This window comes from Heterodontus francisci, chromosome 1 (genome assembly GCF_036365525.1).
Source record: "Heterodontus francisci isolate sHetFra1 chromosome 1, sHetFra1.hap1, whole genome shotgun sequence".
In the NCBI taxonomy this organism is placed as follows: Eukaryota; Metazoa; Chordata; class Chondrichthyes; order Heterodontiformes; family Heterodontidae; genus Heterodontus; species Heterodontus francisci.
In genome coordinates this window covers 53,452,825-53,479,872 of record NC_090371.1, presented here as the reverse complement: position 1 = coordinate 53,479,872, position 27,048 = coordinate 53,452,825, and the positions used below count along the sequence as shown (strand labels likewise).

Here is a 27,048-nt window from a genome sequence, read left to right as displayed (position 1 = left end):
TAATTCCCAACCAAATTCACCTTCATTTTCAGTTTCTACAACCAGCCCCATAAATTTAGAAAATCCAGGTGAGCGCTCTAAACAACTCATATTTGAAGCTCTGTCTGCTACCAATCACACCCGCCCACCACCTCTCTCACAATTCCAAGTTTGTACCAAGTATGCTGTTACATTTATTCTGCCTCTCTGCTAACTTCCTCCATCTATTCTGTTTTTTTTAATTCATTCATGGGATGTGGGCGTCACTGGCTATGCCAGCATTTATTGCACATCCCTAATTGCCCTTGAGAAGGTGGTGGTGAGCTGCCTTCTTGAACCACTGCAGTCCATGTGAGCTAGGTACACCTACAGTGCTGTTAGGAAGGGAGTTCCAGGATTTTGACCCAGCGACAGTGAAGGAACGGCGATATACTTCCAAGTCAGGATGGTGTGTGACTTGGACAGGAACTTGCAGGTGGTGGTGTTCCCATGCATCTGCTGCTCTTGTCCTTTGAGATGGTAGAGGTTGCGGGTTTGGAAGGTGCTGTCGAAGGAGCCTTGGTGCATTGCTGCAGTGCATCTTGTAGATGGTACACACTGCTGCCATTGTGCGTCGGTGGTGGAGGGAGTGAATATTTGAAGATGGTGTGTCAATGAAGTGGGCTGCTTTGTTCTGGATGGTGTCGAACTTCTTGAGTGTTATTGGAGCTGCACCCATCCAGGCAAGTGGATAGTATTCCATCACACTCCTGACGTGCCTTGGAGATAGTGGACAGGCTTTGGGGAGTCAGGAGGTGAGTTACTCGCCTCTGACTTGCTCTGTAGCCATGGTATTTATTTGACTACTCCAGTTCAGTTTCTGGTCAATGGTGGCCCCTAGGATGTTGATAGTGGGGGATTCAGCGATGGTAATGCCATTGAATATCAAGGGGAGATGGTTAGATTCTCTCTTGTTGGAGATGGTCATTGCCTGGCACTTTTGTGGCGCAAATGTTATTTGCTACTTATCAGCCCAAGCCTGGATATTGTCCAGGTCTTGTTGCATTTCTACACGGACTGCTTCAGTATTTGAGGAGTTGCGAATGGTGCAGAACATTGTGCAATCATCAGCGAACATCCCCACTTCTGACCTTATGATTGAAGGAAGGTCATTGATGAAGCAGCTGAATATGGTTGTGCCTAGGACACCACCCTGAGGAACTCCTGCAGTGATGTCCTGGAGCTCAGATGATTGATCTCCAACAACCACAGTCATCTTCCTTTGCGCATGGTATGACTCCAACCAGCAGAGAGTTTCCCCCCAGATTCCCATTGACTCCAGTTTTGCTAGGGCTCCTTGATGCCATGCTCGGTTAAATGCTGCCTTGATGTCAAGGGCAGTCACTCTCACCTCACCTCTTGAGTTCAACTCTTTTGTCCATGTTTGAACCAAGGCTGTAATGAGGTCAGGGGCTGAGTGGCCCTGGCGGAACCCAAACTGAGCATCAATGAGCAGGTTATTGCGAAGCAAGTGCTGCTTGATGGCACTGTTGATGACACCTTCTATCACTTTACTGATGATTGAGAGTAGACTGATGGGGCGGTAATTGGCCAGGTTGGACTTATCCTGCTTTTTGTGTACAGGACATACCTGGGCAATTTTCCACATTGCCGGGTAGATGCCAGTGTTGTAGCTGCACTGGAACAGCTTGGCTAGGGGTGCGGCAAGTTCTGGAGCACAGGTCTTCAGTACTATTGCCGGAATATTGTCAGGACCCATAGCCTTTGCAGTATCCAGTGCCTTCAGTCTTTTTTTGATATCACGCAGAGTGAATCGAATTGGCTGAAGTCTGGCATCTGTAATGCTGGGGACTTCAGGAGGGGGTCGAGATGGATCATCAACTCAGCACTTCTGGCTGAAGATTGTTGCAAATGTTTCTGCCTTATCTTTCGCATTGATGTGCTGGGCTCCCCCATCATTGAGGATGGGGATATTTGTGGAGCCACCTCCTCCAGTTAGTTGTTTAATTGTTCACCACCATTCACGGCTGGATGTGGCAGGACTGCAGAGCTTAGATCTGATCCGTTGGTTATGGGATCGCTTAGCTCTGTCTATTGCATGCTTCTTATGCAGTTTGGCATGCAAGTAGTCCTGGGTTGTAGCTTCACTGGGTTGACACCTCATGTTGAGGTATGCCTGGTGTTGCTCCTGGCATGCCCTCCTGCACTCTTCATTGAACCAGGGTTGGTCTCCTGCTTGATGGTAATGGTAGAGTGGGGAATATGCCGGGCCATGAGGTTACAGATTGTGGTTGAGTACAATTCTGCTGCTGCTGATGGCCCACAGCGCCTCATGGATGCCCAGTTTTGCATTGCTAGATCGGTTCGAAATCTATCCCATTTAACACGGTGATAGTGCCACACAAGACGATGGAGGGTATCCTCAATGTGGAGGCGGGACTTCATCTCCACAGGGACGGTGCGGTGGTCACTCCTACCAATACAGTCATGGACAGAAGCATCTGTGGCAGGGAGATTGGTGAGGACAAGGTCAAGTATGTTTTTCCCTCGTGTTGGCTCCCCCACCACCTGCCGCATGCCCAGTCTAGCAGCTATGTCCTTTAGGACTCGGCCAGCTCGGTCAGTAGTGGTGCTACCGAGCCAGTCTTGGTGATGGACATTGAACTCCACCACCCAGAGTACATTTTGTGCCCTTGCCACCCTCAGTGCTTCCTCCAAATGGTGTTCAACATGGAGGAGTACTGAGTCATCAGCTGAGGGAGATCAGTAGATGGTGATCAGTAGGAGATTACCTTGCCCATGTTTGACATGATGCCATGAGACTTCATGGGGTCCGGAGTCAATGTTGAGGACTCCCAGGGCAACTCCCTCCCTACTGTAGACCACTGTCCCACCACCTCTGCTGGCTCTGTCCTGCCGGTGGGACAGGACATACACAGGGATAGTGATTGCAGTGTCTGGGACATTGTCTGTAAGGTATGATTCCGTGAGTATGACTATGTCAGGCTGTTGCTTGACTAGTCTGTGGGACAGCTCTCTCAACTTTGGCACAAGTCCCCAGATGTTAGTAAGGAGGACTTTGCAAGGTCGACAGGGCTGGCTTTGTCGTTGTCGTTTCCGGTGCCTAGGTCGATGCTGGGTGGTCCGTTCGGTTTCATTCCTTTTCATTGACTTCATAGCGGTTAGGTACAACTGAGTGGCTTGCTGGGCCATTTCAGAGGGCATGTAAGAGTTAAGCACAATACTGTGGGTCTGGAGTCACATGTAGGCCAGACCAGGTCAGGACAGCAGATTTCCTTCCCTAAAGAACATTAGTGAACCAGATCGGTTTTTACAACAATCGACAATGGTTTCTTGGCCATCATTAGACTAGCTTTTAATTCCAGATTTATTAATTAAATTCAAATTCCACCTTCTGCTGTGGTGGGATTCAAACCCTTGTCTCCAGATCAATACCCTGGGTCTCTTGGTTACTAGTCCAGTGATAATACCCCTACGCCACTGCCTCTGTCCATGAGCAATTCCTTGGGCGATCCAATGATGTTACTGTATACAAATATAAAATGATGGAAATACACGGCAGAGCAGTCTGCAGTTGAGAAAGAACAAAGATAGGGTAATGTTTTGGATGAGATCCCTAATTAAAATTTAACAGATGGTCCCTTTGAAAGGTTAAGTTATCATTCTCTTTTATATACTGATGGGGCTGCATGTCCAATATTTTCAGTTTTTATTCCTGAAAGGTTATATTTTTGTAACATTACATATAAAAACATAATGATGTTTAGCAATGTGAAAGGAGCATTAGGTCTAATAAAGCCTTCTTTTTCACAGATTAAAAACACCCTTATGTCTTGTTGCCACAGATGATGGTAGGAGTGAGAAGGGGAGGATCAACAGTCCATTGTTTAATCAACACTAACTGGCAATATCCAATCTCTAAGGCGTGAGTGAACAACACTGATAAGAAATATGCTTATTTAATTCCAGATAGACCGAATGATTCATATTCTTGATCTCCAATTTTACATATCAAACATAAAGCCTTTATCAAGACAACAGACATAATTGCACAGTGACTAATACTTTCAGTGTTACACACAATGATAATATATATGTTGATCTTGGACTAATTTCAATAATCAAGATTATGCCAACAATTTCATCCACTCACCTATTATATTTAAATGATTTGTTTTTATAGCTGAAAGCTACATGTCTGTAATTGTCAGTTACTACATTTTGCTATAATTAAGATCTCCTGTTTTCTGAGTTTAATGAATAATAATTTGCAAAATGTTGTTGCCAAATTAATAACTGGCGGCCTTCATATTGAGTTAACTTTATTTACTAAGTCTTCACTGACTCGTAGCACTGATCCACAGTCTACACACTCTCCAGTGCCACAACCCATACTGAAGAAGCTGATAACAATGGGTTTGGACAGCCTCAATTGAAAGTCTGGAGACATGGGTCCAAAACATAAGACCAAATTTAGAGTTAAGTGGCAATCGCACTCTAATTGACCAACAACAGAAAGCATTTATATAGTGCCTTTAAGATGGTAAGACATTCCAAGGCACTTCACAGGCGGGCAAACAAAGTTTGACACTAAGCCACATAACGGAATATTAGGACAAGTGACCAAAAACTTAGTCAAAGAAGTAGATATCAAGGAATGTCTTAAAGGAGGAGAGAGTGAGGCAGAGATATTTAGGGAGGGAATTCCAGCATTTAGGACCTAGGCAGCTAGAGGCAAGGCTGCCAATATAGGAGCTATTAAAATCAGGAATGTACAAGAGGCCAGAATTGGAGGAGTGCCGAGACCTTGGAGGATTGGAGGATTGGAGGAGATTACAGAGATAGGGAGGTGAAAGGCCATGGAGGGATTTGAAAGCAAGGATGAGAATTTTAAAATTGAGAAGTTTCCAACCAGGAGCTAAAGTGTGTGAGCGAGCACAGGGGTGATAGGTGAATGGGAATTGTTGTGAATTTGGATACAGGCAGAAGGGTTTTGGATGAGTTTGAGTTTATGAATGGTGGAAGAAAGTTTAAAAAGGATGGATGAGGGTTTCAGCAGTAGATGAGCTGTGATAGGCAGTGTTACAAGGGTGGAAACAGGCAGTCGTATTGATGGAGCAGATAGTTGGTGCGAGAGACTGCAAAACATTACACTGAAAACAGTAAAGAGTACTATCCTGTGTTTGGGGCATAATGTATTGTTCGGGCAAAGCACAGTAAGTTTAATTTTCATAATTGATGTTATCAAGGTGCATCCATTTTTGTTAAATATTTTTGGAGGATTCATATTTAAATTGTGGAAATGGATTAATTTTTTGGAATGTTGAAGATTTCAGTGATGCTGGACTTTGTTTTTGTTGAAAAGACTCAATGGACATGCTTTTTACAAGGGTCATTGAGAGGTCTTGTTTGAAAACAACCTTTTATTAGAAGTCACATACCTTAAGCTCAATAAACAACAGAAACCTTGGTGACCTGGGCGAGAAGTGACATGTCATGATTTGTGAGGGTAACGAGGTTCTGACTGTTTGCAATTTAGTTTCTGAGATATTGGCCGGGATGTTTCCCTTGGTGGACAGGAGCTATCCACCGACTGAAAAGTAGTTGGCGAACCCGCTTCCACCTGGCCTGGGGATCCAATGTGCATTTTGCGATTCCCCAGCCTTTAATTGTTCTGAGGAGGGACTTCCACCCGCTTGAGGCAGAATGTCCCGCCTAATGGAGCTGCTGGCCAATCAGCAGGCTGGCAGCTCTTAGTTCCAGCAGCACCACCAGGAGCGGTGGCCACTGCTGGGACTGCAGCCCAGCTTCGCAAAGAAGATGTCGGGGAGCCCGGAGAATGAAGGTAAGTTTTGGTTGCCTCACCGGGGGTGATTGGTCGGGTGTGTTGGGTATTGTGGGTGGTTGGAGCAGCGGGTGCAGCCCTCCGTCGGGCACAGGGTGCCCGATCATGATGGCACCCTCCCCAGGCCGTCAGAGAGCCGCCTGCTTTTGTCACCGAACCAGCCACGGGTAAAATCCCCTGCCTCCTTCCCACTCTTTGGGGGGGCATGTAAAATTCTGGCGAATGTTGAGCTCAGTTGGGATGTGGACTCTGTTTAAAAGCAGTTGAAGATCAACCTGCCAAGAAAGAAACCCCCAGCTCATTTTTCCTGCACCTCTGTAAGAGACCCTGAGAAGTCCTCTTACCTCCTGTCTTTGAAAAACCCTGCGAAACCAGAGCATGATAGTAGAAGCCCCTCATGCTGCATTTTTCCTGGAAAGCCTAACAGACTATTTCTCGACATCTCCAGAAGAAACTGCTTCAGAAGAGACCTCAGTGACCTGTTATCGTATACCCAGACACCAGACCAAAAGGGAAAACTGACATCCTTCCACATCTCTTTTTTCTTGAAGAATTAGCAAGTATTTGGCCAAAGTATTCTTTTTTGGTCTTTTTTTGTAACAGATCTCTGCAGAGAGAATTTCTTTTTTTTTCGGTGTGTGTGTGAGTTTGTGTGTGGGATATTTAAAAAGGGAACTTTCATATTTCAATCTGTGTGTTAATGCTTTGCTTCATTACTGATTAAGTCTTATTGTTATAATAAGATGATAATGTTGTTGTTTATTAAAGAAACGTGGTTGGTCTATTTCATTCTGGGATAAAGAGTGGAGTCTATGATTGACTGTATCGGTAACTAAATAAACATTTAAAAACATATGTTGTGACCTGTGGAGAAGTGGGACTAGAAAGGACAGTGCACTCCTCCCGCCTCTGTTGTAACATTGGCTAAACTCTATCAGACCTGAAAGTGCTTAATACAGATACGGTGTATGAGTTCCATCACCCACATTACCAAGTTTGGTTCTGTCTGACCATGTGTCCAAGACAGCTGTGTACACTGTAGAGTCTGAAGAAAACAAATGCTTATCATCAATCTAAGGCGGAGAGATTCGTGCAGCGCTGTAAATGTTGCGAAATGGCAATGTGACAAGACATCAGCCCTAGGCTTATTGGGAATTGGGCTTTCAGCCTTGTCTATATAAAACGGGCGAGATGTAGATGCCAGTTGTGTGTCCCCCTGCATTCCAAAATTGGTTCCTTCCCAACACTCATTTTTGACCCAAAAAATGGGATGTGACTAGGATCATTTTCTCCTTCCAGAATTCATCCACTTAAGGGATAAAGACACTATCTAGCATCTTCCCAAGATATGTGAAAAATGCTAAGTAATATGATTGATAACATATGAAAGTAATCTACAGATTTATTTTTGCTTATTATGCAAGGTCAAAAAAGCTCCATCAGAGCCTTAATGTAAACATTTTTCAATTCAGTGTAATGAAGTGCAGCTAAGAGACAGGAGTCCTCTCATTCATAAAATAGCAAAACAAAATTGAAAATTATTAACTCCTCCATATTTAGGCACAGCCAAAACACACTCAGCAGCTAACCTCCATATCCTACATACATAATAATACTAACATTCAGCACTGTAGATGTCACTTCCTTTTTCTCTAACCTTTAATCCCATTACTTGCACAGGCACCAAGATGATATTGTGTTAGTCATTCAAAAATAATAACAAAAACTGTGGATAGAGCATGCTTCATTTTAGAGATATGGGTCCTGAATTTCTGCAGCGATTACCCCAACTTCCTACCCTAATTTGCATGGAAATTGGAGGGAGTCCACCCTCTCTGGACTTTATATTAATGGCATAAACAGCTGAAAACAATTGTTCATGCTGTTTTTACGTGGGTTCTGTTCAAACTCCGATCAAAGTTACAGCAGGAGATTGGATGAACCCCCCCCATGGAAATTATGGGCCTTACAACTAATCTGTAAATGTTGAAAATCTTACACCTGTCACAATTCCTGCCTGCACCCATGACCTCCTGTTGCTATGTTTCTCTGCTTTAACCTTTTGATATTTTAATTTCATGGGCTGAAATTTATGAGTGCATCGCCAATAGGGGCGGCGCGTTCTGACGTTGGTGGTCTTCAGGCGTGGATGCGCTGTCGCTGAGCCCTCGCAATACTTCACACGGAGGCTCATTTAAATGGAGGGGATGGAAGGCCCGCCTTCGATGATGTAGAGGAGGCGGCCGCACTGGCCCCGGCAACGGCAACCGGCGCTACCACGTAGGCACTGCGCCAATTTTAAAGGACTTCAAGCCCTCCCCAGTAATTGTAAAATTGAAAGATGCCGCTGCAATTAAAACTGGAAATGTAATGTAAATGTAACTTGGAAACCCCTCTTCCACCACCCACCCCTCCTGCCCCCCACTGTGTAAACAGTAAATAAAATGACCTATCCAGCCAAAAAAACACCTTTTGCTTTGATGGACTTTCATCTCCCCCAACTTCAGCATCTTTGACCCTCAACCCCTTCCCACCATCTTCACAACCAATCAGAATGGTTTTCACCGCTCCCCCCATCCCAACCTGAAAATTGCAGTCCTCCCGCCTCCCCACCAGTATCACGCCTCGGACCTCCGTACAGAGATCCAAAAAAATGAAGGCCCCGCTGCTCCACACCGAGGCCTTGCCACCGCGGTGGGGCCTTCCTGGTGTCGGGGATCATGACAGTCCTCTCCCGGAAGAATTTACCAGCCCCTGCCCCACCCCACCACCACGACCCACTACGTCGGAGGGCTGATAAAATTCAGCCCCATGTGTCCACATTTATAATATGTTTTGCCTGTGGCCATGGTGGGATGTCGGTTGCAATCATTCCAGAGGCAGCCAATTAAGAAGCTGCCTCCGGGAGCCCAGTCCAATTAAGGACCAGAGAACCAGCAGGCCCAATAGGCAAGCCCGCAGCAATGTCCAGCCTGTAGCCCCACCGGGTAAGGTGGGCACTGCTGATGTAGTTAGGAGAACTCAAGGGCACCTCAAGAAAGAGATGCCTCCTGAATAATTATAAACATGTAAAAAAAAGTGTGGCCACAGCTACCAGGCCATCAATGTGGAGGGGGAGCCCATTCTCAGGATGGCCTGTGCCTGCAACTGTGCCCACTGATCCCTGTGGCTCTGGGAAGTTCATGGCGGCGCACCAATTTACCCCAAAGTGGGGACTTAATTGATCCTAATTTTCTACCTGCTGCTGTTGGGCGGATAACCAGTGTAAGTCAGACCCTGCCTCTGGCAAGATCGCTCGGAGGCGGGAACCTGGCATGGAGCCTCCCCAATGCAAGATTCTCTAATCTTGCTCCCGGTCTCGCCTCCAAACCCGTCCTCTGCAGGATCTAGAAACTTCAGCCCAAAGTCTGCTCAAACCTAAAACTGACCCCAACCCTACTGGGAAGCCATTTTTCGAACCTGCCACATTAAGAACTCTTGCCTCTGAGTCACAAGGTTCTGGGTTCAAGTCCCACTCTGGGCACAGAAATCAAGGCTGACACTCCAGTGCAATACTGAGGCAGTGCTGTACTGTCAGAGTTGCTGCCTTTTGGATGAGACATTAAACTGAGATACTGTCTGCCCTCTCAAGTGGATGTAAAAGATCCCATGGCACTATTTTAAAGAAAAGCCGGGGGGGGGGGGGGGGGTGGGGGGTGGTGGGTTATCCCAGTGTCCTGGCCAACATTTATCCCTCAAACTACATCACACAAATGGATTATCTGGTTATTATCACATTGCAGTTTGTGGGATCTTGCTGTGTGTAAATTGACTGACTGTTTCCTACATTACGACAGTGACTACACTTCAAAAGTACTTCATTGGCTGTAAAGCACTTTGAATCGTCCAATGCTCCTCCTCTTTCCCTTTGCCTCCTCTCTTCTCCTTCCTCCTCCGCTTCTGCACCTTGGCCTTCCCCTCCCTCTCATCCTCCACTTCTTATTTGTCCTCTTCCAACCTCTCTCTCTTCTTCTTCTCCTGTCTCTTTTCCTCTGTTCTCCCCCTCCTCTCCTCTGCCCTTTTTCTCAGTAACTGATATGGTTAGGAAGGCATGTGGGATACTTGCTTTTATTAGCCCAGGCACAGAATATAAGAGCAGGGAGGTTATGATGGAGCTGTATAAAATGCTGTTAGGCCACAGCTGGAGTACTGTGTACAGTTCTGGTCGCCACATTATAGAAAGGATGTGATTGCACTGGAGAGGGTGCAGAGGAGATTCACCAGGATGTTGCCTGGGCTGGAGCATTTCAGCGATGAAGAGAGACTGGATAGGCTAGGGTTATTTACCTTAGAGCAGAGAAGGCTGAGGGGGGACCTGATTGCGGTATACAAAATTATGACGGATATAGATAGGGTAGATAGGAAGAAACGGTTTCCCTCAGCGGAGGTGTCAATAACCAGGGGGAGCAGCTTTAAGGTAAGGAGCGGAAGGTTTAGAGGGGCTTTGAGGAAAAATGCTTTCAACCAGTGGGTGGTTGAAATCTGGAACACACTGCCTGAAGGGGTGGTAGAGGCAGGAATCCTCACAACATTTAAGAAGTACTTAGATAAGCACTTGAAATACCATAGCATGCAAGGCTACAGGCCAAGTGCTAGAAAATGGGATTAGAATAGATAGGTGCTTGATGGCCGGCACGGACACAATGGGCCGAAGGGCCTGTTTCTGTGCTGTATAACTCTATGACTATTTCTATTGTCTGAAATAAGGCTTCAGACAAAGAAAAGCATTCAATATATTATATATTTCACAATATCACAATTAATTTTATCCATTAAATTGTCTCTTGTGTTTTAGTGCTTTCATTAAAGCTTTTAATTCAAGGCCTCATCATCTGCCAAAATCCTGAGTTTCGACTTGACAATTCTGCCAGAGCTGCTATGCTGGAAGCTGAATTTGGATTGTACAGTCTGAATGTGTGCAGTCTATCTAAATTCTCAGGGTGTATCATTATCACAGTGTTAGCTGTAACGATGGATTCATTTTCTTTAGCTTCTAAATGTTTCTGCTCACTTGTTTTTCAAAATTATTTGAAGAAAAGTTAGGGAATAAACTTCAAAAATTTTAGTTTGGTAATGTTTATTTTGAGAGCTTGTTTAGCATCTGTTGTAGTTTCAAAGAAGTGCTTTATGTTGAGGATATGTTTCTCTTTACTAATTTTAGTTCAATTATAATTTTAATTTTGAAGCCAACTAATAATCACATGTCTGTTTTGTTTACAGTTAAAAAGGTAAATGCCCTTTAGCACCAGTGAGACAAAGGGGGTTATTTTATTCCCTTACCTTGTGAGAACAGTGCGAAATTGTAAATTATCATCACTTATATAATTTCATTCTTGTCAATTTTGTGCGTTGTCATGATGAATTATGTTAATGTGGGCTAATGGAATTCTTTCCCTGACATCCCGGTAAGGAAGTTGAATGTACGAGCTGAAGGAAGTAATAAAGGAAACTTCTAGATAAAGCAATCATTGATAGTTTGAGGAAGTTAAAGGAAGACAAGGCACCAGGACCAGACAGATTGTAAAGAAGTGGCCAGCAAAATGAATCAACTTTCTACCACTAATAATTAGGGAATATAATAATAATTAGGGAATAATAATAAATAGGAGATTACTGAAAACAGTGCTTGATGATTTGAAAGCAGCAAGCATAATACCAAATTTTAAAAAGGTCACTGAAATGATCAACAGGCCAGTGAGCCAAATATCAATTGTGAATAAACTATTAAAATGTATTCTGAAAGAAAGGTTAATAAAAGACCTAGATATAATGGTGTGGTTAGACACGGGATGGTTAGAGGGGGTCACAAGGACTTATGGGAGGGAGATCTTGCCTAATTTTTACTGGAATTCTTTGAGAAAATGATCAACCATATTGATCATGGAAATAGTGTGCAAGTGATGTAGCCAGATCTCAGAAAGAGATTTTTGACACTATACCATACAGGAGAGTAGTTCACAGGAGGCAAGTTCAAAGATAAAACAGTGAAGGCAAAGAATGGTTATATGTCACATCAAAATGGAAAAGGCTTATTAACAGGTGGTACAGGTGCAATTGATGTTCACAATGTATATAAGTAAATTTGAGTTGGGAATGAAAACAAAACTATCTAAGTTTGAAGATTATACGATGTTGGGGGGAGGGGGGTCAAATTATAACTGGAACATGCAGACCAAATAGAAATACACAGGGATCGAAATAGGTTGGGAAGATTGTCAAGTGGCATTTAATGCAGAAAAAATCTAAGATAATGAGACTATAGAAGGGAACTAAACTGGGAATATAAGCTCAATGGCTTTAGGGAACATGACACACATAGAGGAAAAGTATTGGGGGTATTAGTGGATAGCTCACTGAACTAACAGGACAGTGGGCAGCACAAGTGAAGAAAGCGAGGTAGATCTCAGGATGTGTAGCCAGGGGATATAGCACAAATTCCAGGAGGTGATAATGAGTCTGTACATGATACTGGTGCAGACACATCTGAAGCACTGTGTACAATTCTAGTCACTGTACTACAGCAAGGATATCCAGGCATTCGAACAGTGCAGAAAAGGGCAACCAAAAGACACCTAGCTCAAGATATCTAAGCTACAAGATGTAGAGCCTGGCATTGTTAACTCTGGAAGATATTATTCAAGTACGCAAGATTTTTAAGGAAATAGATATATTGAATCCTAATAATCTGCTACTATCTCTACAACTAAGGGACAAGTCCCATTAGAAGAGGGAAGGTTTACAGGCAATTTAGATTTTATTACTTTATGTAGATGGTGGAGAATATGTGGATGGGCTGCCCAGGGAGACAGTGGAGGCAGATAATATGGAAACATGTAAGAGAAAAGTAGATAGATATTTGAGAGAGTTGTTTATAGACAGCTATTTGTTCATGGGATCACCCAGATGGACTGCACGGTCTTTTTTGATTCTGTACTTTTTTTACATTCCTGTTTCAATTAGTGTGAGCATCAAGCACTCCGAGATTGTATCAATCATTGCCAGGTGTAAAATTAAATTTCCTTTAATCTATCCCAAAAATGTATCTTAAGCCTGAGTCTGAAAAGAATACCCATTACTACCAGTGACACTTCCATTTCCTATACCACTCGGCCTCATAACCTATTTATCATCCACTTTTCATGTGTTCTTGTGGCTGAATGCAATAGTACATGACTGAAAGTGTAAGTGGAGGAAAAGCAATTAGTTCAAAATGTCAGCTGATTTAAATTTCAGACAAAATTAATGATGGCCTAATAGAACATTCACTGCTGCTAAGCTGCTAAGGTCATGATAACTTCATCTTTGGATTTGCTTTGATACTTTTTGGTGATGTTGTGATGAATCAGATAACACTCAGAGCCTAGGACAAAATGTTCATTTATTTTCTCCAATTTAGATTTCACTCAACTTCAGGGTTTTCATTCATCTGCCATTATGCAAAGTTTAGGAAAAAGAGTGTGTCTTTCATCAACTGTAAAGTAAGACACTCACAGGCAGATGAAGTAATGCAGTGTCTCTTGCTCTAAAAGCAAAACTCTGGCCTCTAACTCCTCTTTCTCCCCAAGTCAGTTCCACCTCGGTTATATAAAACACTCAGTTCATAAGAAAAGCAGACAGTTAGCACAGACTAGTTTGGCTGAGGATTCTGTTTCTGTGCTGTATATTCTAAGTAATTCGAGCCCCGATTAGAGAAATTGGCTTGAATTGTAAAATACCAAAGTTACTTACTTGGATTGGTGGGCTGTGAGTCCATGGGAATCATCAGTTTTGGCCGAGTTCCTCTCCGAGCTGCTAGAGAACGTTCTAACGTGGACATACTGCTTCCAACTTCATCAGGATCATGACCTTTGGACAAAATAATCGAAAAATATTACCACTGTGTTTGTACACAGCTATCTCTAAGACTAAAAATGCCACATCTATATACCTGTAACATATTTAATGTTTGTGTGTATTTCCTGCATTAACTTGCCACATTATAAATTACAATGTCCATATTTCGAGTGGAACCTGTCTATATAAACTGCTATTATTGTAATGGGACCCGATTGTGCCATTCAAATCCTTGAATCATACCCCTGTACTACCAAAGTGCTGAACATTCCTATTGCAGCTAAACATCACTGCCCGTACACAAAACTGGCAAATATCAGAGCCCAGAAACTGCATTATAGACATAATCTAAACACATCAGAGTCTTACTCTTCTTTGCCCTGGACAACAAATTCTCCAAAGGGGCTGAAGATGCTTCTTTTGCCTTCACTTCCTTACATGCCAGGAGGAGTCTGAGGTTGTCACTGGGCTGGGATGCGGCGTGGAGAGGGCCATCCCAGCTACCCAGAGAATTACACCAAATATGGCTCTGTGGTCCAGTTGTACCTACGTATGCTGAGAGCAAGCAGGCTGAATTTTATGGGCCCTCTGAGACAGGTTCAGTGGCAGAGGTGCCCAGAGAATTGCAACAGGAGGTGGGGGCATAGAGGGCCCATTGCCTCCACATTACAATGCAATTTGGTCGGGCGGGATAGGTCGACGATGGCCTTCCTGCCCAGAGGCCACTTGAGACCCTTAAGAGGCCTATTAACAGCCATTGAGGGCCGCCTCTCCTCACCATTGGCATTAGCCACAGTAAAACAAGGCAACCTCCCTGCAGGCTTGGGGGGATGGGCAATCTGTGACCCATAGAGGGCCCCCGCCAGCAAACAAAACACCTCCCTGTACATCCCTCCCCCTGTACTCAACACCCAGTCTTCTCCCTCCTCCATCACCGGGGTATTCTGGACTGTCCCTGGTGACCCCGCCTCACTTACCTGAGGTCCAGCGCTGGGCCTGGGTCCAAGGTCTCTGCAGTACTGGCAGTGGCCATCACACCCAGTGGCACTGCTGATACTACTGAGGGTAAGCCGCATGCGATAGACAGAGCTAAGCGATCCCATAACCAACGGATCAGATCTAAGCTCTGCAGTCCTGTCACATCCAGTCATGAATGGTGGTGGACAACTAACTGGAGGAGGTGGCTCCACAAATATCCCCATCCTCAATGCTAGGGGAGCCCAGCACATCAGTGCGAAAGATAAGGCTGAAGCATTTGCAACAATCTTCGCCAGAAGTGCTGAGTGGATGATCCATCTCGGCCTCCTCCTGAAGTACCCAGCATCACATATGCCAGTCATCAGCCAATTTGATTCACACCACGTGATATCTAGAAACAACTGAAGGCACTGGATACTGCAAAGGCTATGGGCCCCGACAACATTCCGGCAATAATACTGAAGACGTGTGCTCCAGAACTTGCCGCGCCCCTAGCCAAGCTGTTCCAGTACAGCTACAACACTGGCATCTATCCTGCTATGTGGAAAATTGCCCTGATATGTCCTGTACACAAAAAGTGGGGATGTTTGTTGATGATTACACAATGTTCAGCACCATTCGCAACTCCTCCGATATTGAAGCAGTCTGTATCTGGATGCAGCCAAGACCTGAACAACATTCAGGCTTGGGCTGATAAGTGGCAAGTAACATTTGAGCCTCAAAACTGCCAGGCAATGACCATCTCCAACAAGAGAGAATCTATCCATCTCTCCTTGATGTTCAATGACATTTCCATCAATGAATCTACGACCGTCAACATCTTGGGGGTTACAATTGACCAGAGATTGAACTGGCCCAGCCATATAAATACTGTGGCTACAATAGCAGGTCAGAGGCTGGGAACTCTGTGGTGGTTAACGCATCTCCTGACTCCCCAAAGCCTGTCCATCATCTACAAGGCACAAGTCTGGAGTGTGATGGAATACTCTCCAATTGCCTGGATGGGTGCAGCTCCAACAACACTCAAGCAGCTCCACACCATCCAGGACAAAGTAACCCACTTGATCGGCACCCCATCCTCCACCTTCAACATCCACTCCCTCCACCACCGGTGCACAGTGGCAGCAGTATGTACCATCAACAAGACGCACTGTAGCAATTCACCAAGGTTCTTTTGACAGCACCTTCCAAACCCGTGACCTCTACCACCTAAAGGGACAAGGGCAGAAGATGCATGGGAATAACGCCATCTGCAAGTTCCCCTCCAAGCTGCACACCATCCTGACTTGGAATTAGGTTGCCGTTCCTTCACTGTTGCTGGGTCAGAATCCTGGAACTCTCTTCCTAACAGCACTGTTGGTGTACCTACACCCCAAGCACTGCAGCGGTTCCAGAAGGCGGCTCATCACCACATTCTCAATGGCAATTAGAAATGGGTAATAAATGCTGGCCTACCTGCGACGGCCACTTCCCACGAATGAATATAAAAAACAGCATGAGTTGGTGGGGGAGGGGATTCGGATTGCCAATCACGGGGTAAGGGGGTCTGGGAAAGCTTGTGGAGTTGGTGGGGGGGATTGGTGTTGGATCAGCAATTGGGAGGGAGGGGTTGAAATCGCATGGCTTCTGAGGGGGGAGGCCAAGTTGCAGCAGAGGATTTACTTGGGGAGAGTGAAGGGAGCACTCCTGTCCCTACTGGTGCACAATCAGTGCCTTAAAACACATTTACCTGCCTGATCTGTTTGCACCCACCTCCCTTATGTTGCCGGGTTCCCCGAGCCCTGGGAACCCCATGTAGAAATCATTAAGTTCAATTTACTGCCAAAATATCAGATATGGAGCCTCAATACCATATTAAAAGTCACAGGCCTGCCTCTCTAGAGCACATTACTCAGATGCTGTAGTTATAACAGAAGCAGGCACACTCATGGCAGCTTAGGGTCAGGTTTTGCAAGCTTGCTGATTTAACACCACCATCCCCTCCACAACCCTTTCCCACCTGACATGTAGGGGTGGAATTAACCCCCCACCCCGACCAAATGTTTTAAAGCATATGAAATAAACCCTCTTTTTGAAGCTAAATTTCATCACTTGTAGGTTTATGTGGTCAACACTTTTTTTTTAACAATCTATATAATAACATTCAATGCTAACCTCATTGGATGACATACATGGGCCAATTTTACCAACATGCCAATTTTGCAAGCGCTCTCTCATCCATCAGAAGTGCACATCAGGAAACCACATTATTGATACAAAATTATAAGGAAGGTGCCAGGATTCCCCAACATATGAAGCTCCACAATGAGAGTGTGCATTCATATAATCAACCCTGATAGTAATCTGTGCAAAGATTGGTAGACTATCGAGTGTGTTTTATAAGAACCTTTAAGTGTACTAGGGCTTACCTGAATGTGAACCACTTTTGCTGGTTAGCTGGTTCTCTGAATGGCTGTGGCTGACAGGGGTTATATTCTGGCAGCTCTGTTGCATGGGTGAATCTCTCACAGATGGATCGGTGCCTGGAGGCTTTTCAATATTTTTCATCTCCATTTCTTCATGATGTATCCAGAGGTCTGGTGGCCTCAAGTCTTTTTGGCTGCCCTTTCGTTTGCCACCACTGTGTGCTGCACGTTTTCTGTGATGGGAAGATCATAAATTAAAGAATAAGTAAATGTCAGGACACAATGACACAATAATCTTATTTTTCTACCATTTATCTCTGAGATTAAAACCAATTATGTGAGAAATTAATGAGGCCTGATCATTCTGGGTGTCCATAAGGTGGAATTTCATGACAAATATATTATGTCCTTTTAATCCGACATTAGTCTTCTGATCTTCCCTCAAGAAGACAGCTGTGTGCACAATTTATTGGCCAAAGGATAAGATTAAATTTTAATTCTCATTCATACAAAGAAAGGGTACTCTACCCCAGCACTGTCAATTTAGTAATCTCTTATAGCTCTAATTGTTACAGCAAAAAGACAGTGAACAATATAAAAGGCAAAACATGAGCACTTGTTCGATGCGACAAATTTATTCCAAATGTCTCCGCTCTTCTCCTGCTGGAGTATGGTTCCATGGTGCACTGAGAGCAATTGTAGCATCCCAACTAATGCCCTGGCTGTGAACAGCTAACAGTGCAGGTCAGGATTTGAGACTTTCCAGTCTGACTATCTATTTCCACCTCTGTAACATTGCCAGTCTCTGCCCCCACCTCAGCTCATCTGCTGCTAAAACCTTCATCCATGCTTTTGTTACCTCTAGACTTGACTGTTCCAATACTGTCATGGCTGACCTCCCATCTTGCATCCTCTGTAAGCTTAAGCTTATCCTAAACTCTGTACCTCTATCCTAACTCAGACCAAGTCCTGTTCACCAATCACTCCTGTGCTCACTGACCTACATGGGCCCCTGGTCCTACAACACCTTGATTTACAAATTCTCACTCTTTGGCCTCCATGGCCTCGCCACTCTCTATCTTGTCCAACCCTACAACCCTCCAGGATCTCTGGACTCCTCCAATTCTAGCCTCTTGCACATCCCTGATTTTCTTCACCATTGACAACCATGCCTTCAGCTGCCTAGGCCCTACCTCAAGAATTCCCTCCCTAAACCTCTCTTTCCTGTTTAAGATGCTCTGTAAAACCTACCTCTTAGACCAGGTTTTTAGTCATCTGTCCTAATATCTCCTTATGTGGCTCAGTGTCAAATTTTATTTGATAATTGTTCCAGTGCAGCATCTTGGGATGTTTTACTACATTATAGGCGCTAACTAAATGCAAGTTGTTGTTATTGAGGTTAGGTATCAGGCAGTGCATTGACCCATATGGCAATCAGAAGAACTGTGCTACTGGTATGTTAAATGCCCTTCTGCTTTTGTTCTCTCTGATATTGCTATCAAGATGAGTGCATGGAATATCTACACTATTCATGACCTAATATTTGTATAAAAAATACAAAATGGTTGAAAAGTTCAGCAACAGCTATCCTGAATAAAGCAAATAAATATGAAAAACATGATGAAAAATACTATGTACAAGATATGAACAAATAAGCAACTCAAATCTTATGTTTTTAACCACATCAATCAAATGCTGTCAACAGGTTATAAACTGAATCTTAGTGAAATTCAATCCTCACTTGGTAATAATGCCCATAACCCATATTACTTTGGTGATTACAAAGATAGTTTTCCAATCTCTTGAAACTGACATAATATTGAAAGAGAAATCTTTTCTATTAGCTTCCCTTGGTGTCTCTTCTACCCAGCAATTGATAGATCTGTTGCTCTGCATGGAAATATCAAAATGGAGGTCTGCAACTGTGAGGTATCTCCATTGTTAAATCAGATCTTATTATACCCCATCCATTTGAATAAACCCTGTGAACTACTTATGATACAACTATATGTATCAAAAATGACTACTTAGGAATTGAGGTTCGCTATGGGTTAACACAACATTCTTTCATCTCTGGTACTCAAGACTGGTTGCATCTCTAGATCCAGGATGAAAGTGTCTTCTCTCTGTCAGCTATAAATATCTTATGTAAAGTACACTTGAGCTGTTTCAACCGAGTGGATATAAAACTAGTGCAAAATATAGTGCTAAATTGGTAACCTCACTCAGAAAGTTTCACATGGATTCCTTGCATGAGAAGTATTCAAATTCACACTGGTACAATAGGATGTCCTTTTCTGAGTTTGAGATTAAAGGCATAATATTAAGCCAAATGCTGCTCTTGCAGCAGGCTGCACACTACTCAACCTGAATGCTTGGTGTTAACATTACTGTGTGAAGTGGATTATAGAGTCCTCTTTCCCCACTACTGACATCCTTTACTTTGATGAATACAAAATACACCCCAATAACATTAGTTAAGCCCTGCATTATGTCCTACAGTCCATGATAAGCATACATAGCTATCCATGTCTACCAGGCATCCCTAGTGTTCAGGAACACTGGTCAATTTTTCTCAATTTAACCCAGGGATACTCAGCCTATGGGACGCCAGTGAAACTATGTTCAGATGCAGCAAAGGTGTGCAACCTTGTCAATAGGGTGGGATGAAGTAAGGTGAGAGGAGGCACATGTGGAGTATAAACATTGGCATAGAGCAGCTGGGTCAAATGGCCTGTTGCTGTGCTGTAAAATTCTATGTAACATCATTACCTCCACCCTGACTGAGATCAGCCAAATCAACCCAAAATGGAACTTCCTGGTTTAGATACCTGAGCTAGTTACTGAATAATCTCACTCAGGCATCAGGTGACCACCTTCAGAAGCTATCACAACTAAGTGAGAATAAGTTACCAAATTAGTTGATAAAACACAAACATACTTCCTTTGTTGTGCGGAAGATCGACGGGTGCAGATCACGGCAACAACAATGACCACTACAACTGTTACTGCACCAATGGAGACCACGATGATCACCAGCAGATTACCACTCTTTTGAGGAGTCACACTGCCATGGGGTGGGTACATCTGGCCAATTGGAGGCTCTGGAAGAAAAACAATAAGTATTGATATAAAAGCTTAGGATTAGTCCTAAAAACATAAAGTGAAGAAGTTGTGAGGAATTTTCTTCATGCAATAGCTATTAAAATATAGAATACACAAATGTCTACTGAACCCATTCACTTAACAGAAGTTAAGCACTTGAAGCAGAAAAGTGCAAAAGCAGGGAAATGGGATGACAGCAAATAGCTCTGGTGTGGAGCTATCAGTGTTACAATTGCACAGTTACAATGGGCAGAAATGGCTTCCTCTCTGTTTAAATAGCTCAGCTTCTGTATGTTCCTGTTGTGTAACTATAATAAGGATGCTTTCTTCTGCTAGGAATATCAGCACAGTCCATGTCAATGTTATAGCTTTAAATGTCCAAAAGAACATAAGGCAGGATACAAAACTACAACATTAACCCATAACCTGGTGAATAAGTAGGTTAATTCTGCTGTGTTAATGTATTATTCTGCTCTGCTGTTTCTTATCCTCCATTACATGGTTTTCTTTTAATTTCTAAGTTTCCCCTTTTCTCTATTTCCCTTTGTGCTTTTTCCTCTACTTCTCTCTTCTCAGGATCTGCAAGAGTTTCCCCCTGGAAAGGAACTAGAGCTTTAATAAAGGCTTCTTACTTTCACTATGAGAGCTGGGATCACCTTGCATCCAGGTTGAGAGGAGCAGAAAAGCCAAGAATCATAGGACCAGGAGACTGCAATTCTCAGGCAGTAGGGTAAAAGATTGTGATCTTCCAAGTAAGATCACCACCAAATATGTGGAATTGCAGGCCAGGTTACGTACAGGTGTCTGTAATTTCTTAATTGAACTACAGTGGCCTACTCCTGCTCCTAATTCATATGTTTGTGTGTATGTTTGTATGTCAAATGTTGCAGACTTCTCATTCGCACATCACCGGCACGCCTGAAACAACCTGTTCCTTTTTTCCATTCACTCATGCAACAAAAAACAAGTCACCAATGAAGAAAAGGCACATTAAACACAGGAACACTTCCTTTCCTCTAGAACATGCCTTTGGCATGCTGGTAGCATCACAGCAGCACCAACATACCAAAAAAAAGACAAGCCTTTTTGTGGTGACATCATTACAACACTCAAATACTGAAACTCCTGCTCCTGCTACAACTGGGGAAAAGAAAATTTGAGGACCTGTATCCAGAATCAGAACAGCCAGTGGCACGCTGATAGCGCCTGGAAATTGGCAAAACATTCTGTGTCCTCATCTCAATTCCAGCAACTGATGACACAATCTTCTTTCTTGCCCTAAAAGCAGCCCTGGTACTAACTACCTCCTGCAGCTCAATTGAAACCATGTAAATTCAAAGTAAGTCTTGTTGATTTGTAGGTGTGCTGAATGCATTGCAATGTTCTTAGAAAGAAAGTGGAAGGAGGGACAGTGCAGGCAATGCCTCCTTTGTCAAAATGCTTACAGATCATACTTCTGTTTGATTTATTTGGCTACAAGGTCCATGCTTTACTTAGTTCATGTACACATTCATTGGTTGTTTCACACTGAAACCATGTAAATTCAAAGTAAGTCTTGTTGATCTGTAGATGTGCTGTCATACAAGTCATATGTGACATTACATTACTGAATGTGCAATCTTTTTAAAATTTAAAAGCAAAGATCCTGTGCCTTGTACTGGGAAATAGTAGTTGTTTTATTTAGTTACCTGTCTCTACTTTCTCTTGAACATTCAAAAGGCAACTTTCCTCTTTGCTGCACCTGAGGAATACTCAAGTTGGCAGGCACAGTGAAGAGGAAAAGAGGATGGAGACCCATTGTGCCTGATCTCGAACTCCCACTACACTGCCCAGACATTTTCTGGTGAACCAAAATGAATGCAACTAGGCTTACATCCACCAAAGATGCAGGATGTTCCTACACCCACCAAAGATGCAGGATGTTCCCAGCCTTCCTGTCTCACTTTACAGCACATCCACAGTGACCAAACTGTGGATAGTTTAGTTTAGTTTAGTTTAGAGTTTAAGCACTGAAACAGGCCCTTCAGCCCACCGAGTCTGTGCCGACCATCAACCACCCATTTATACTAATCCTACACTAATCCCATATTCCTACCACATCCCCACCTGTCCCTATATATCCCTACCACCTACCTATACTAGGGGCAATTTATAATGGCCAATTTACCTACCAACCTGCAAGTCTTTTGGCTTGTGGGAGGAAACCGGAAGTACCCGGAGAAAACCCACGCAGACACAGGGAGAACTTGCAAACTCCGCACAGGCAGTACCCAGAATTGAACCCGGGTCCCTGGAGCTGTGAGGCTGCGGTGCTAACCACTGCGCCACTGTGCCGCCCTTTGTTCCTTCCAGAGCAGCTAAAAGACCCTGAAGGTGGTGGCCAGGAGCACAGCTACAGGCCCGTCAGAGCTTGGATCTGTGCACAGGAGGAAATTTAGGTAGGTCCAACCCTTTACAGGTTCCTAGTGCACCTCAGGTACTCTCCGATTGTCTAGCGCCTAGTTTGATTGCGGGGTGAGGGAGGGGTATGGTTCTACGGGCATTGGTAGTCCTCTGGTACTTCACCCATGCAATATGCTTCCTGGTTGACCCTCAGGAGTGAGTGCTAGAAGGCTACTTATCACAAGCAAGCCACATACTGTTCTCATTCGACATACACACATGCATACACACATTTCACCACAAAGGGAATTGTGCATTTAATTATTTCTGCAAACAGATACTTTACTATGTGGCACATTTACTGCAGCAAACAACATAAAACCTTGTAATTTTTATTATAGCTGCTACAATAACACACCTACACATTTCACATAGCAGATAAGATGTTTAAATATTTGCCTGAAAAATGTGGCCTATACCCATATTTGAAAGTTATATTACAAATATAAGACTTCAAGCGGCACAGAAAATGACAAAAAATTATACAGAAAATTACTGAATAACCTGAAAAAAAGTATCAATCTTCCATCATGTTTATTAGTGTAATAATGTGTAGATAGAGCAAAATTCAGGCATTCATCACCTGCATTTCATATTGTAACATAGCAACATGAACCCAAATCGTTCTAGTTATGTATGTTCAACCTTGGACTGAGGTCATCGTAGGGGAATTGTCTGAAAGCATCTGTAAACACTGAGTGATATTTTAAATTCAGCTGAGTGAACCAGTTATCAGTGAAAGTGACAGAGGCTTACCAAAAGAATTATGAAAATGACCTGCCGGAAAGGGCCAAATCAGACCATTAGACTACAGCAGCGTCGCACAACTTAGATTTGTGAACATTTCATCTGAACTTTATGTATGTTTGAATTATTCAGAAGAGGCAGCCAGTAATTCCCCTGAGCCCAGATACGCCACTCTATCCTGCCTGCAGTCTTCTTTTATTATTTACAACAGCCCACTTGTCCCAATGCAACAAGCATAAAATGAAAGGTCCAGGCAGATTTCAGGTTGTATCACAGTAACATTGCACGCTGTGGCTTTAAGCATAGTCAAGCTGTGGAAGGAGCCTGATCCATTTGTATCTCTCTGAACAAAATAAACTGGGCCTCTGAATTATATAAAGTTGGAGTGAGTGCATGAATCTCCAACAGAAGTGGTTGGTCCCCTGATCGCTAAATTGTTAAGTGCACTGTCTAGTATGGAACTGAGCCTTTAACAGACCCAGGACGTTCAGTTGGCTAATATCTGCAATAAGGACAGTATAAGTGGCATCAACGACACTAAACCAAGATACCTGCTTCTGAACACAATCGCAGTAACTCATGCTCGAATGTGAGTGTGAGTGTAAGTGGTGTATATGAATATCAGGTGACGACAATATTGAGTTCATTGTTAAGTCTTCACAGCGGATAGCATACTATCATACACTGTCTACAGGGTCACAATTTTCCTTGGGAGTTCCAATTTTCCATCAGCCAGGGATGGAATTTGAGGCACGATACATTTGCACTAGGCCCACCGCCATCTTTTCAGTTTTTACACTGTTTCTTTAGAGCTTCTACAGACCTTCTGTCAAATTTATGGCAGATGACCGGGAAAACCTAATGCAGAAATTCAATGCCAAAGCCATTAGAAGTGCTTAAAGTCAAGAAACAGTGGTTGTAGGGCAGCTGGTAGGTAAGCTTGTTGTGGCCTGTTTTTGGCACCATGGTCATATTTTTCTTCCTCTTCAGCTGGAAATTATTCCCTTCCCACACATACATGTAGGAATGCTTGCACACACACATGCACACAGTGCAAATAGGTTGGGTTCACTAACTACAGCAACAAAAACAACAACTCATACTTAAATAGCACCTTTAGCTTAATAAAACATCCTAAGGCGCTTCACAGGAGCAATATAAAGCAAAATTTAACACCAAACGACATAAGGAGATATTAGGGCAGATGATCAAAAGCTCAGTCAAAGATGTAGGTTTTAATGAGGATTTTAAATGAGGAAAGAGAGATGGTGAGGTTTAGAGATGGTGAGGTTTACAGATGGAATTTCAGAGTTTAGAGCCTAGGCAACTGAAGGCAAAGCCACCAATGGTGGAGTGATTAAAATCGGGAATACACAAGAGGCTAGATATCTCAGAGGGTTGCGGGGCTGGAGGAGATTACAGAGATAGGGAGGGCAAAGCCGTGGAAGGATTTGAAAACAAGGTTGAGAATTTTAAAATTGAGGCTTTGCTTAACTGGGACCAATGTAAGTCAGTGAGTATAGGGGTAATGAGTGAATGGGAATTGGTGCATGCAAAACATGGGCAGCAGAGTTTGGATGACGTCAAGTTTACGGAAGATAAAATATGGAAGACCGGCCAGAAGTTTGTTGAAATAGTCAAGTCTAGAGGCAACAAAGGCATGGTTGAGGATTTCAACAGCAAATGAGCTGAGGCAGGGGTGGAGTCGGTCGATGTTAGAGTTGGAAATAGGCTTAGTGATGGCGCAGATATATGTTCGGAAGCTCACCTCGGGGCCAAATGCAACTCTAAGGTTGCAAACAGTCTGGTTCAGCCTCAGACAGTTATCAATGGAACAGGGAAACTCAATGCTCATAGCTACATTTTGATTCTCATTACAAACAGTTTTCACTGGAGGACTAAGCTGTCGTGTATTGAGAGATAACTCTTGTAAAAAGCAATGAGCTTCAAATATAATTTGTTTAATACAGCCCATCAAATACTGAGACATTATTCAGCAGTCAACAGCCACGCTGTATCACACATGATGTCAGAGGTGGGATACACTCATCTAGGTATTATAGTGGGAGATGAAATCCACCATTTGGAACAGAAATTAGGATCATTCATCATGGAATATTAAACTGTAAGATGAAATCTACAATTTTGAGCTGTGTGAACAGAAGCTAGAACCTTCATCAAAGATTGTTAACTCAGCAGGTGAAACTCACAGTTTGGAGCAGAAATAGAATAATTAATCAAAGATTGCTGCTTGGAGCTGTGAAAGCTAATCAGATAAGCATTGTAAGAGTACTAAAAGGAAAAAAAAGGAGAATGCAAACAAATGAATCATGATGTTTCCTATATTCCTGAGGCCATGGGTTGATATCTGTCTGATATAGTTTGAGCACTTTATGAGGTTGGATTTATGCCCTGAAGTTTTGCTCAGATATTTATTGTCTGTGAAGGTCAGGGAAAGATGTTACAGTTTTCTCCCCTTTTGTTGACTCAAACTGGGTCACCGAGTCATCATTCTTCACATGTGAGCCTTAACATTAAATGACCAGGAGGAGCATCAGAACCAAATCCTGATGCTGTTCTCACCTAATGTCCGTATACCCTTTCTAGAGGATTTACTGGATAATGATCAAAAGTGGGAACTCTGGCAGATTTTTTCCTCCGTAGCTGGAAGCCAATTGTTGAGCCTCTCTGAGAGTGGCGAATTCAGCACAGCTCTGCAAGTTTTCGCTTTTTACTTATATATCCAGGTCATCTGGTAGGTTTTAGATTACTCTCCTCCCTCAGGGTTAGGTGGCAAAGAGAGTGAGGAGATGAGCCATGCTCATCACTAAGAACAAAGAACAAAGAACAAAGATAATTACAGCACAGGAACAGGCCCTTCGGCCCTCCAAGCCTGCGCCGATCCAGATCCTCTCTAAACATGTCGCCTATTTTCTAAGGTTCTGTATCTCTTTTCTTCCTGCCCATTCATGTATCTGTCTAGATACATCTTAAAAGACTCCATCGTGCCCGCGTCTACCACCTCCGCTGGCAACGCGTTCCAGGTGCCCACCACCCTCTGCGTAAAGAACTTTCCACGCATATCCCCCCTAAACATTTCCCCTCTCACTTTGAACTCGTGTCCTCTAGTAATTGAAACCCCCACTCTGGGAAAAAGCCTCTTGCTGTCCACCCTGTCTATACCTCTCATGATTTTGTACACCTCAATCAGGTCCCCCCTCAACCTCCGTCTTTCTAATGAAAATAATCCTAATCTACTCAACCTCTCTTCATAGCTAGCGCCCTCCATACCAGGCAACATCCTGGTGAACCTCCTCTGCACCCTCTCCAAAGCATCCACATCCTTTTGATAATGTGGCGACCAGAACTGTACGCAGTATTCCAAATGTGGCCGAACCAAAGTCCTATACAACTGTAACATGACCTGCCAACTCTTGTACTCAATGCCCCGTCCGATGAAGGAAAGCATGCCGTATGCCTTCTTGACCACTCTATTTACCTGCGTTGCCACCTTCAGGGAACAGTGGACCTGAACACCCAAATCTCTCTGGACATCAATTTTCCCCAGGACTTTTCCATTTACTGTATAGTTCACTCTTGAATTGGATCTTCCAAAATGCATCACCTCGCATTTGCCCTGATTGAACTCCATCT

At 43.5% G+C, this 27,048-nt stretch overlaps 1 protein-coding gene across 1 annotated transcript in view; it reads right to left on the bottom strand.

Annotated features, from left to right (window-relative positions):
* The window catches only part of dcc (DCC netrin 1 receptor), a 1,023,267-nt gene that overhangs the window by 36,959 nt on the left and 959,260 nt on the right, over window positions 1–27,048 (bottom strand). Inside the window, exons 25-27 of the mRNA XM_068054526.1 lie at window positions 20,042–20,204; window positions 17,104–17,333; window positions 13,613–13,729 (exon numbers count right to left, since the gene is read on the bottom strand). Of these exons, the coding sequence (XP_067910627.1) occupies window positions 13,613–13,729; window positions 17,104–17,333; window positions 20,042–20,204 (510 nt within the window). The remainder of the gene's footprint in view (window positions 1–13,612; window positions 13,730–17,103; window positions 17,334–20,041; window positions 20,205–27,048) is intronic.